Source organism: Protomyctophum parallelum (assembly GCF_964188405.1).
Source record: "Protomyctophum parallelum genome assembly, chromosome: 11".
Lineage (NCBI taxonomy): Eukaryota > Metazoa > Chordata > Actinopteri > Myctophiformes > Myctophidae > Protomyctophum > Protomyctophum parallelum.
The window spans coordinates 28835757-28849105 of record NC_139707.1 but is presented as its reverse complement, the minus strand read 5'-3'; the positions used below and the strand labels follow the sequence as shown (position 1 = coordinate 28849105).

The 13349-nt window shown below is 42.3% G+C and overlaps 1 protein-coding gene across 1 annotated transcript in view; it reads left to right on the top strand.

The window, feature by feature from the left end:
• The window catches only part of LOC310867306 (SH3 domain-binding protein 4), a 55980-nt gene extending 43009 nt beyond the window's left edge, over positions 1-12971 (top strand). Inside the window, exons 4-5 of the mRNA XM_083777253.1 lie at positions 7783-7971; positions 9680-12971. Of these exons, the coding sequence (XP_083633379.1) occupies positions 7783-7971; positions 9680-9907 (417 nt within the window). The 3' untranslated portion in view covers positions 9908-12971. The remainder of the gene's footprint in view (positions 1-7782; positions 7972-9679) is intronic.
• The last annotated feature ends 378 nt before the right edge of the window (positions 12972-13349 follow it).

Genomic DNA, 13349 nt, shown 5'->3' with positions numbered 1-13349 from the left:
CTGCTGTTCTATCATGGGATATTCGATGCAGGGCAAGATGCTCGATTGTGAATTAAATTGTAACATTCTCCTTGGCTTTGACTAATTCAGACAGAACATCTGACACACAGTAGACTATTAATTTACTAAGCTGTTAACTTACTCGGCTGCCTACCGTTGCTCGTTAAGCAGGTCACACAATGGATATGGACCACTGATATTTATCCAGCCAGGTCGGTGATTACTTATCATTCATGCTGTGCAACACATGCTTTTGTAAGCGACGCTAAGGATTGTTTTGATCGATAATAATCCGTCATGTGCGTGCGCGAGTGCACTCTTTATTTGTGCGTGCAGCCGTGCACAGTGTTTCTCCCACGTTTGGTTAAAAGTTGAACTTTACAAATAAGTTTAGTATTCAACGTGTCGGGGACGCTATCATGAACTCGTATGACTGACTCACATCTTAATGACACCCTCAGACTGGCAATCACTAAATATGAACCAGATTTCAAAACGCTTGCAGATAAAGTGCAGTCACAGCAGTCTCATTAAAGGTGGGCTGACCCTGAGAGTATGTCACCATATCTGTGCAAATATATATGGTCATGTTATGCCTATGTCATTTGAACATCTGCCAATGTGAATATTCATTGAAATGAGAAACAAAATATTGTGCAATTCATGTCCTTTGCATTTTGTTTTATTTAAAAGAAACTCAACAAAGAAGTTTATTTGTATTTTTGTCCTAATATTTTTTTTTTCTAATACATTTGTCTTTTTTGTCTATTATTTGACATTGATAATATAACTTACTATAAGTTTTTATTCTAATTTAAGCTTTAGTCTTTGTGTGGATGTGTGCACATGCATTGAGCCTGTCAGAAATAGCAAAAAAACAAGTGTTTTTTCGAACACGTTTTAGTGGTAGATCTTGGCTTACAATTGGGAATAAAATGGGCTCTTGGGCTTGAAAAGGTTGGTTACCACTGCTTTAAGCCTTAGGCCCATCAGAAATTAATTAAGAGCACAACTCACTTTGTAAGATGTTAGAAGATTCATCAGGAGGAAACATGTGTCCAAAACTGTTGCTTTTCAGGATTCAAAAGCTAAACGAGTTCCCAACGGATGTCGAGCTTGTGGATCTGCCACCTTGGATGCTTTTGTCTGATCTGTGGTATGATCGAGTAGGGCAGGGGCATTCATTTACCCCCCAAAAAACACAAATAGTTAGTTAATATGGACATTGGAGGTTTCTGCCCGACAGCAACGATATGAAAACCTTCCACCGTGTCTACCTTGGTGCACGTTTCGCCACCTGAATAACAACAGATGGTGAAAAGTTGCCTCGAGTCTCTAAAGAGTGTCGTCCCAACATTCACCAATGAGGACGGGGCCTAATGAAGACAATTTGTCTAAAAAGTTGCACCCCCGTGCCACTGCCAGACCCGCCTCCACAGTTCACTGCAGAGAGGGAGGTTTACGCTATAGATTACACAAGCAATTAAATGGAAGCTGGAGGAATTAGTCAAACACAAAGAACAAAGCTGCCAGTGGGGAGCGTCACTACTAGTGCAATTATTGATTATGTCGATCCTTTATTCAACATCCCTATCCTTCCACACCAGTGCTTTTCAAAGTGGCCCAGGGGGGTCCTAGTAAAGCAGCAAGATCAGAGACAAATTGATATGTCTCAGTAATTATGCGACTAGATCCTAGATTGGCTATTTTTAAGAATATTTGTATAGAAGGAGTAGGGAGTATGTGTGTAAAATAAATATACATTCATTGGTGTTTATCTTGTATTATTTGTTTACGTAGAGGTTAAATGTTTTCAATTATAAACTAGACCATTTTGCCAAAATACCAGTCAAACATCAGTATCGGTGATCAAGGACTGTCCGTGTCCACAATTGAAGTTTGGCTTTAAGCCCAAAACTCTGGCCTCCGTTGGGCTCTATTTATAAGAGGCATGGCACTTTCAGGATTTTATTAAATATGGCAGCTCTATGCGGGTGAGAACAGAACATTGCTATATTTGGTTCTTGGGAACAGTCCTTTCATGTCTCAACATCCATGGCCGGGAGGCATTATGTTTCCTGATTGTTCATCCATCCGCCCATCTGTATATACTGTATGTCTGTCCTTCCGTCTGTCTGTCTGTCCGTATGTCCATCACAGCCTTCTGAACAAACACAATGTTTCAGGAACACCATAAGGGAATCTCATTACAGTTTGGCACAAAATAAAAAACGTCCACTTGGACAGTAGACGTTTTACAACCTTGATGTGGGATTTCTAGTTGATCAGTTAGTTTAGTTTGTTGTTTATTTGCCTCTCAAGTGCTGTACTATGTCCCCAGGACATTTTCAGCATTTTAACCCAGAATGCAGGTCACCACCAGTGAACAAAGTTGTAGTTTAACCCATTAGAACCGGGAAAGCATCTGTGTCATTTTAGATTTCCTATTCAAACATTCTTGGAAATCTGTGCAAATCTTTATATATAATTTTTAAAGCAAACATTTTTCAATCAAATCTTTGCTTCTGAGGGTCCCTGGAACAAAATATTTTGATATGGGGGGGGGGGGGGGTGGGTGGGTACATAAATAATTCTGGGGGTCCTTGACATAGTTTTGAGCACGCATTGATCAACATACGTTTTTTTCAGAAAACCTTTAGGATTTAGAAGACATTTTTAGAATGGGCCTCAGGTCTTCAACAGGTCTTTATAAAGTGGAGCAGCCAGACATTAGCTGGAGGTGAGGCAGGACACGATCTCCTTCATTTCAGCATGCTGGGATTTCCTGCCACTGTGCAGAGAAAGGAAAAGGAAAGGAAAGGAAACAGGTGCTTGTCGAAGGCCTTATCTTTGTGACGGGGGTCTCCTCCATGCCCCCCCCCCCCCCCCCCCCCACATCACAACACAACATCCCGCAAGGAGACCAGAATCAGCCACTCGTGTATACAAAGTACCCCCGGGCCCCTCTCCTCCTGACATTTGTATTATCTCTGTATCTCTGTCAGTCTTTATCGGCCATCCCCCAATATCCTTATCCACTGTGTTTAATAGGCATACTAATCCATACATGATGTGCAAATTCAACATCTAAAGTGCCTATACTCAAGCCACAGATGTTGCCCATCTAACAGGGCTGCTTGTGTTGTGAAATATATATATATGTTTTTATGCCATCTGTTCCTCGGTGTGTGTACTGTGTGGTGGTGCTGTCGCAGCAGTTAAAAGTGCTAGCATTACACTTGAGGGAAATGCAGAAATACATGCAGTGAGAAATTGAGAATTGAGTTAGTTGTCTACTAATTTAGTAATTGATTTTAATCGATTTGAATTGATTCATTGCTTGCCGTTTATCAGTTTATCACTGGAGACGGACGGGGATGATATAAATGGCAGAAATAATAATAATAATACAAAATAAATCTCTTGTCAGTCTTGCAATGACCTGAATAATAATAATTTCCACTATCCTGGCAAAAAAAAAAGTGGGATCGGATTAGTGGGATCTGTGCTGCTATGAAGACTGTTCTGCTGGAGCCGACACAAAGCTGCCCTCAGGGGGGTGGGGGGGTGATGAATTTAATCTGGCAGCGGTTCAACATTCCTGGATAACAGTTAGACGGGCGGGGGGGGGGGGGGGGGGGGCATTGACTGTGCCTATCTCACGTCTCAATGGGAGTGCAACACTGAGGCATGGCATCCCACCCCCTCACCCCTCCTCCCTCCATCTCCCATATCCTGTCATTCTCTGCATTCTTTTGCACCGTGGAACCTTGGCTTCCAAATTCGGAGCTTTTTAAAATGTGACTGAGCACCCCTGGCCTGTGTGTGACTGACTGCGTCGGGTCTGCATAAGTCAGACAGGGCCGCATGCGCATTCATGAGTGTGTGCGACTGACTGGCCATGCGTGGCGTGCTGCGTAATTGCATATAGAGGGTTCAGGGGAAGGATTGCAGTGTAGAGCCAGAGTTGGTTGAGTTCGGACTCCACCGAACTCCACCTTTTCAGGCCGTGACCCACAGAAAGAATCATATTTGAACTGTGGACCCTACACCCTGATAAGCACTTGGAATGTAGGAGTTGAGGCATTACATTCAGTTTGACTCAGTTCCACAGAAAAATATTTCCACAATGGGGTTGCCTCCTTCTTATATCTGATATATGACCAGTTTTCATAGTATCGTTTGTTGATTGCTTTCATCTGTCACCCCACTGTCAAATCCTGTAGGTTGAGAACCACTGGCCTAGAGCAGTGGTGGTGCCGACAAGTCCAGGTGTTGGCCTTGGGGTTTTGTGACAAACACACATTTCTATTGCAACATATTCAACTATACTGTGTCCGACAAGTCCAGATGTTGGCCTTAGGCTTTTGTGACAAACTCACATTTTTATTGCAACATATTTGTGTGTGTGTGCGTGCGTGCGTGCAGGCGTGCGTGCGTGGACACGTGACCCCTTTGTTTGCATGCGTGTACGTTATTTGCTTTTTGGCAAATCTCTTGTGCCTTGTCCAGTGATTGGCTGGCTGTGTTGGGGTCAGACTGTGTGTATTTCCACTGCGTCTGCTCTTTCCACAAATAACCAACTGTCCTCCCAGAGTGGCTGGAGAGACAGAGAAAGAGCAGCTCCTGCCTCCTGTACAGCAGCAGTTCCCCCCAAAAAATACATTTTGGCGGGGCATTTTTAACTGGGGACCCGTGACAAGCACAACTTGGAATGTATGGCGTTGAGGCATTACATTTTGGTTTGATTCGGTTCCACAGATAAATAATTGTGAAAATAGCAGATCTACAAGCTCACAACATGTCCATCACAACATCAATAATAATATGATATCGACGCTGTCGGGTGAAAACCTTTTTCATTATTATATTAAAAATATATATAGATAAGTAGCTGGACTAGTCGATCTATAAGCTTTTGTACGACACTCTTTTATGGTGAAGCAAGCAGGCAGCAACGATATGGTCTGTATGTTTGGTACAGTATGCACCAATGACAGATTAGCTGACGCTGCTATGCCAGACAGTCACAGCTGAGGAACACGTTAGCATCTTTACTGTAGCTCATCATTGGTGATATGTAGGCATTGTTAAGAATATGTGCATGTCACTGAAGTCCAATGTAAAAAGGTGAAAGAGAGCATTTAGTTATATTCTTTCTATTTTAATATGCTTTCTATGTTTTCCACCCTAAACGAGAAGCAGTTCTGCCTCCCATAGTCCCTCCATTGCTAATGTATTAAACATGCACGGTCCTTATTGGACTTTGTATATTTGATTTGACTTTGTAACCCTCTTCTTAACTCCTCCTTTAACTGCAAAGTCTGAGACTCACACAGAACAATTCCACCCACACACACCTGTGTTTGCGTGATGTGACAACAAAGTTGATTCTGAGCTCACTTAGTGAGTCATCGATGTGTAGGCATTGTTCCAGATATCATGCATATCACTACTCAGCTGTCACTGCAATGCAAGATCATAACTCATCTCATGCTGCTAGGCTCATGTCAGCACATTAACACACATGGATTAGAGCCCGCCCCAAAGTCATTTGGATTCCAGTCCAAACATGTCAGCCCAACATTCTCTCATAGCGAACAAACTCTTGGCTTTCTCCTGAGAGGATGATTTAGAGTTTATATTGTACATAGTTGCATGCCGGTGTCAAGAACCGAAAAATAGACTCCTCTACAAGCTCACTACTACGCATCGGAGCAGTGGTTTAAGGTTTAACCCATTTAGGCCTGAGGCCGATTCTAAAAACGCCTCTAAATCCTGACCTAAGGTTTCTGAAAAACTTCAAATATTTATATAGCAGCATCAAAAATGTTACATTTTTGAATACTGTACATACTGTACAGAACCCAAAAATGGGTTCCCGGCCTGAGGGGGTAAAACACCACTTGGTTAAAGGAAAATCTATAATAGTGATAATACCAAAACATAAAAATGGGTTCATTGTCTTTAGGAAACAGAGCGCTAGTGTGAGCGTCATCTTTTGCAATGTTTTGCAAATCGCAGATTGAGACTTTTATTTGGTGCTTCATTCACAAACTGCACACTTTCTGTACTAGCTTTGTTATCCATAGATTGCACAGTGAAGCCATGCCATTATTAAACCCTCCCTGTCTTGTGTTTTTAACGACATTGAACCCTATAGGCTTAAGCCTAGGATCCCTATTCTGGGGGAGCATTTGGTCCAAAAATAGCAGATCTACATGACGTTTTATGAACTTATGATCTTGTTCTTTTTGGTGATGAGATTTGGTGTAGAGGTGGACAAAAGAGTGTGTCATGTAGTAGCAAGCAAGTATAGAGGATTTAAATTGGTAAATACAATTCTTTGTTTCACTATGGCCTCTTTCTGTGCTCGCTCATACTTCACCAGTGTCTGGCCATACCTTTTCATAAGATTAAATAGGATGAACATTTATTGATTCCCATGGGGGGAAATAATATACTGTAGGTATCGCAGAAGCCTTGGCAGTATAATCGAGTGAAGCACATATAAGAATAATCGTCAGGAGTCAAACCAAGATAGATAAGATACAGATAAATTAAATTCAAGGTTCATGGTGTTAGTCACGTAGTAGTGCACCCCTTTCCCTTCAGTTTGGAGAGCAACCTGCTAGGTTGTTATTGTACATTTGAAGTACAAATCCCAGCCTGTAGGGGTGTGGGGGGGGGGGGGGGGTTAGAGGGGGCAACAACATAAAAAAGATGCCTTAATCTGACAACGGATAGCAATAATGTGGCATCACACTGCAAAATGTACCAAACACAAGCAAGCTGAGCAGACCCTTTCACCAATCACCAGTAACGATTGTGCCACGGGGGACACCTATAATATATATGTGGCCGGTAGGGAGATGTCAGACATTGCACAATAAGCTACGCCCGAGGAATGGCCGATTTTGGCTTTTTGTGACGACGCAAATTGGCCAGCTAACCTTCATTGATTTGTTTTTCTGCAGCATCTCTGCCCTCGAGCACGGCCCCTCTGCAACCCAATGGAACTTGTTTGTTGACTAGATGTATTTCATAAGCACAGTATTATACCCGCACAATGAAGTAATATAAACTGCACACTATATCAGCTAAAACTTTGTCAGGACAGGAAATGAACTTTGAAAGCCCCTTTCTCCCTCAGGTTTGCTTACCATGCTACTCCTGCTCTTTGTTCCCTGTGGTCGGCCCCGTACTGAACTATTAATCCTTGTTCTCTGTCTTACCTACCTACCTGGTCTCTTCTCTTTTCATTCTATTCTCATCTCTAGCTTGTTCTTTTTTTTAACCACTTACTCTGTTGTCCACATACTTGTTCCCCTCCTTTTGTCCATCTACACCAAATCTCTTCGCTTAACAAATTAACTGCTCGTGACGGAACGTTCCAATTAGGGGTCATAATTATTAGCACGTTATGAGCCTGTAACTAGTAAGTAAGCCGTGCAGAGCCATGTGGCCCACAGGGCAAGAGACTATCTCCTGTTTCTGTAGCATGAGGCAGCATGATGTACAAGTATACCCCCTGGACATGACGCTAGTATGCCGCAGGGACTTATCCCCAATCCGACCCTTGATGCTGAGGGCCAAGCAGGGAGGTATTGGGTGCCATTTTTTTGCCCTTTTTTAGTCTTTGGTGTGACCTGGTCAGGCAATAAAACCCCAACCTCCCAAACTCAGGCGGACAGTCATATTTGACCATATAAGTGGTTTATTGCTTAAGGTACATTGTGTCCTAACACTAAGCTCTCTCCTCGTCTCCTCTTCCCATCCCAGGCTCTGTTAAAGATGGACTGCCAGGGTCTGGTGGCCAGGCTGGTGATGGACTTTGTGCTGCTGACCACGGCTGTGGAAGTGGCCGGCCGCTGGAGGGAGTTAGCCGAGAGGCTGGCCAAAGTGTCCCGGCAGCAGATGGACGCTTATGAGGCCCCGCACAGGGACAAGAACGGAGTGGTGGACAGCGAGGTGAGTCTGGCTTAACTACAGAAGCATAGTTAACCTTCATTTGTGGAGTTCAGTGGCTACACACGCACGCGCACACACACACACACACACACACACACACACACACACACACACACACACACACACACACACACACACACAATATTATATATTGACACGCAAATCCTCACATTTATTGCAATAGAACAGTAAAGTAGTTTTAACTAGAAAAAACGTAAACAATCTTAGCCAATCAGGATGGAATATGAAAAATCTCACTCGTGTGAAGTGAGGGGCGCTCTTATCATCACATATCATCACATTCTGGCCAATCACAATTTGCGCCCTCACTTTTCTGTCCTCACTTTCTATCCTGAATACGTACATTCAAATCCTCGCTATGGGGTGCCTAGCCAATAAAATCATCGCTATGGGGTATACACCTTAGAGTATACCAGATTTCTCCTCCCATCCACTTGCATTAAGTTGCTCTAAAGCGCATGAGGCGATTTCACTCTTCCTTCCGGGTAGGAACAGAGTGCATTCTGCGATTCATTGGGCCAAACACATGAACGCGCTGGCTGTTGACTATCATTGCACGCGTTCGTTCACGTATGAAACAGCGTTCACGTGTCATCATGAACGTGCGCAATGATAGTCAACGGACCAGCGCATTCATGTGTTTGGCCCAGCGCTGCAATACCACATTCGGCCAATATGTCCATTTCGCCTCAGGGTTTCCTCCAGGTGCCGTCTCTATTAATATATACTCTAAGGTACACACAAACACACAAAGCTGGGCATAGGTGGGGCTAGTGCCCCTCAAAAATCCGAAAGAGCTGTTTTGTTTAATGACTATAGAGATACTGTGTACCCGATTTTTGGACAAAACTTTTAGGAGCACTGTCCAAAAATGGGTTTTGCTAAAATCTGCCTCCCTATGGTGCTATAACAGCTAGGCCCATGTGAAAGATTTGGCCCAGAGGTTCAGCCCTGGCATCTAGGGAGTTTGTGTGCATAGTTTTGCTGCAAGCAAGACAACAGTGCTGGAGATTAGCTGTTCACAGACAGAACTAGAAATGCACTCTGTCGAGGTGCCAACATTGCACACCTACTTGTGCGTGTGTGTGCACAGTTTCGCATCGACCAGGCCACAGTGCCGGAGATTAGCTGCGCACTTTCAGACTGGCGGAGACAATTAACTAAGATTCAGTGCCTTTTATAATTTAAATTAATAGGTTGTGAACTATTATAATGTAAGTTGAAACATAGTGTAACCAGCTGACATGGTGTTCTGATTCAGCATACTCCAAACAAAGAGACTTGCACAGAGCTTGCCGAACAGAACAAAGTCCTTAGTGCACAAAACTAGTTTATAATCGCGACAGCTCATCTCTGAGTTCTGACTGTTAGTCCCCACTCAGTAATCTGCCTAGCAACTGCTACAGTGACTCAAATCACTGTTTTAACTTTTTTACAGTTTTTTTTTATTGAAACTTTTCACCTATAACATCATGCCAGAAACATGGATCAATTATTAATCAATTATTTTATTGAATTATCGATTCTCTTTTATAATCGATTAAATTGATTTGTCCGATTAACTCGTCACACCCCTAGTGCCATCCAACTCGTATCCTAACCGCCTTATCTCTCTCTCTCTCCTGTGTGTGTGCGTGTGGGTGTGGGTGTGCGTGTGCGGTGGGTGGGGTTGGGACATGCCATGCAGGCAATGTGGAAGCCGGCCTACGACTTCCTGGTGACGTGGGCGGCGCAGATCGGCGACAGCTACCGAGACGTGATCCAGGAGCTGCACATGGGCCTGGACAAGATGAAGAGCCCCATCACCAAGCGCTGGAAGCACCTGACGGGCACGCTCATCCTGGTCAACTGTCTGGACGCGCTCCGCAGCTCCGCCTTCAGCCCCGCCCCTCAGGACGAGTCCTGCGCCATCTGAACAGGCATGGTGACCAATCGAGACATTTATACCCGTGCCACCTCCTCCCTTCCCTGCTAGGTTCCACTAGGCTACGCTAGCCTCTACTGAGTGCTACAGGGATGAGGTCTTTATTCGTAGGGCAACCCCGGGATGTTATATTATCGTCTCTATCGGGTGGAAGCCTTGTGTTTGTCCAAATCTGTTCCTTTTTAGTATTATTTAAAAATATATATAATTCAAGTAGTGAAAATAGTTGATGGAATACGTACGTAGATCTCCTATTTTCACTACTTTTGTGTGACACTCTTGTATGATGTAGGCCAGGGCATTAATTTAAGAAACAAAACAATTAAATATGGAGATATAAGGTTTCTTCCCAATGGCAACGATATAATACCTGTGCCACGGCTTACAACTGCAGATTTCCAATGCTATTTCTTTGTATTTGGAATGTGCTAAAATGAAGCATAAATCAGGGATATGAGTGTGTGATGGAATGAAGCCTACTTTTCTGCTATGTAGTCACATTATCCTCATAGAGGAAAACTCAAGAACCTAATATTCTCTCAAGCACCACAACTAGGTCTGTCACAATTATGAGATTTGTTATGATGATTAATTGTGATTGCAATTAAATTGTGTTTTTGTCGTTGAACACTGGAACATATGAATAGAAATTACAACTTTAAGTCATCAGGCGGCCGGGACCAATGACCTGATTCTCTGGTGCCGTGGATCTCCAAAATTATTCCCCTAGTTTAAAATGTGTTTAAAGTTTGGAATAATAGTTTTTATTTTTGATAATAATAATAATAATATAATCGTTTGTATTGACCATCTCTTATTCTAACTCATAGATCGGCTAGCGAGACTAAACTAGCCTAATTGATTTGCATTATGTGGGGAAAAACAGGCCTGTTTAGAACGAATACCAGGCTTTCCTCCGCGGTGGAAATTGTGCTGGTATTCTAGCTAAAACCAACACAGCAGCTACAGCCTCAAGGGTTAAGACAAACTCAGTGTTAAATGTGATCGCCGAAAACAGCGGATCTACCAGCTCAAAACATGTTGTTACAATGCAATGTTTTGTGAGGAACCACTGGTGACTTACATTATTATAAAAAATATTATAAAATGAATAATAAATAAATCAAATGTATGTGAAAACAAATACAGGAAATCAATTACTCAGCCCACAGGCAGAGTTCACAAGAAAGAATATAAATGAGCTCCGGACGCGTGCGCGCACACCCAAACACACACACACACACACACACACACACACAATCCAATCCACTTTATTTATAGAGCACAGAACAGCGTTGAACCAAAGTGCTGTACACAAATATAAAATACTAAGAGTAAAACAATAAACGGGAATGAAACAGAGTGCAACATAGACACATTGTTTAACGGAAACAGCAACTCTCAGTCTGAATTAACAATTTAATTATTGAACATTTCAGATTGCCTTTTGACGTAATTAATCTCTAAATCCAGCACTCCCGTTGATGTAATGTCAATGTTATTTTTTGGCATTCAAATCGTCTGGCAGACGGCACTAAAAACCTGCTATTAGGGGTGGCTTCATAACAAATAAATTGCACAGGGCAGATATGACAAGTAACTAAAATACAGTATACAAAGAAATTACGGAAATACCTGATCTACAAGCTTACAACCCGTCACGAAGTGACACCTTATAAGCTTGCAGATCTGCTATTCCTGCTTTTGTTGACGATTATGGCGATCATGCAAAAATAATTGCGATTATCTCAAATAATTGTGATTAGACTGTTATGTCATAATTGTGGGAGAAAAGCATTGGAGAAAAGCATTGGAAAATCTGCAGAGGGAACCCGTTGCTGTGGCGTAAAGTCCTGGTTTTGGGACTACAAAACTGTAGCATTCGTCTTGACCACATTCACATTTTGAATCTTCCATTTTGCTCTTCTACGTCATACCAGTTACATACCAGTATGTAACACACTGTTTCTCACCTGGGGTCGAAATAGACCCTTATTATGTAAGGGATGATATCTGGCTAGGTGTTTCGCCTGAATTAAATCCCGACAATGACCACCTAGCCAGATATTATCCCGCTTATTACATGGCTACCTAACATAAATTAATAAATTAACCCAAAACACAACAAAAAAAATATTCTATAAGTTCGCGCTGGCTGCGTCTGCCCAGCTGCAGGGCTGGAGCACTGTCGGAAAACAAGGAAGTGAGTTGATCAAATAGAACCCATTTCCGGGTACTGCTTGTTTAGCTGTAAATGACATTGTGTGTGTGTTGACATGGCTGTCATGTTGAAAACAACAGTAAATCAATGGGGCCCAACAGGTGCTCAGAGGGTTTGATTTAGGCAGCGGTCTCTTATAGTGGAGCGGTCTGTTATCAAGAAATAACGCACTGCTGAATTCACCGATTGACCAATCAGAATCAAGCATTCAACCAAGCCATGTAATAAGGGTCTGTAACTCAGCTCAGTTAAATAAACACTCAGAGCTTTACAGTGTAGATCAGGGTCCAAGAGAATAATCGTAAATGGGGGGTACGTAACGTAATGCATATCAAACTGAAGGTTCCTTGAAATTAAAGCAAAACGGCATCTGTGTGAATATGGTCCATTAGAGGTATTTTACGTGTGCGTTGTCTGTCACGTTTGCTAGCATAGCATCGACGCTGTGTGACAATTAGCTTCCTCTCAAGGCCACTGCTAGCTACTGTACTTCTATTTTGTTTTTGTATTTTTGGCTCTGCCTTCAAACCCTCACAGATCCGGGAGGGAGACCGTTTTAGTCGGCCCCGTGTGTGTCTCTCTCTCTCTCTCTCTCTCTCTCTCTGACTTTCTTTCTATGGCCGCAAGCCAAAACACACAATACTGTATGTATGTAGCGCTCAAGTATTCACAGAGACTATTTTTAATAGTTCTTGTCTTGCATAGTATGTATTTTTGTACTCTAAATATGGCACAGCAATTTAATTTGTTTTGTTTTTGTTTTTGTTTTGAACCCCATCGGTTGAACTGTGGACTGACTGCTTAAAAGAAGAAAGGAGAAGGAAAAAAAACTTTTTAAAGAAAAGACACTTTTAAATGAAAATGGTTATCCTTGTTACAGTTAGCCTCGTCTCGTGTGTCAAATCAGCTAAAAGTTACATTTCTTATTTATATACAGCATATTATGTTACCTTTTAGAAAGAAGAATACACTCTTTAATTGTTCAGGTTGCCTATGTACTGTGGTCCATTTTTATTTCATTGTATTTCTTTCTGGTTACAACATCATACAATCTCAAGGACCGACACTGATCTCTGTAGTATTATTCTTATTATTATTATAGAAAACTGAATGACCTGATTACTGTACTTTTTTTTTTAATCCTTTGCCTCACGCTTCTCAAAACGTGTTTGCCATCTCTGTTGGCTTGTGTTTTTCATTTGATTTCCAATT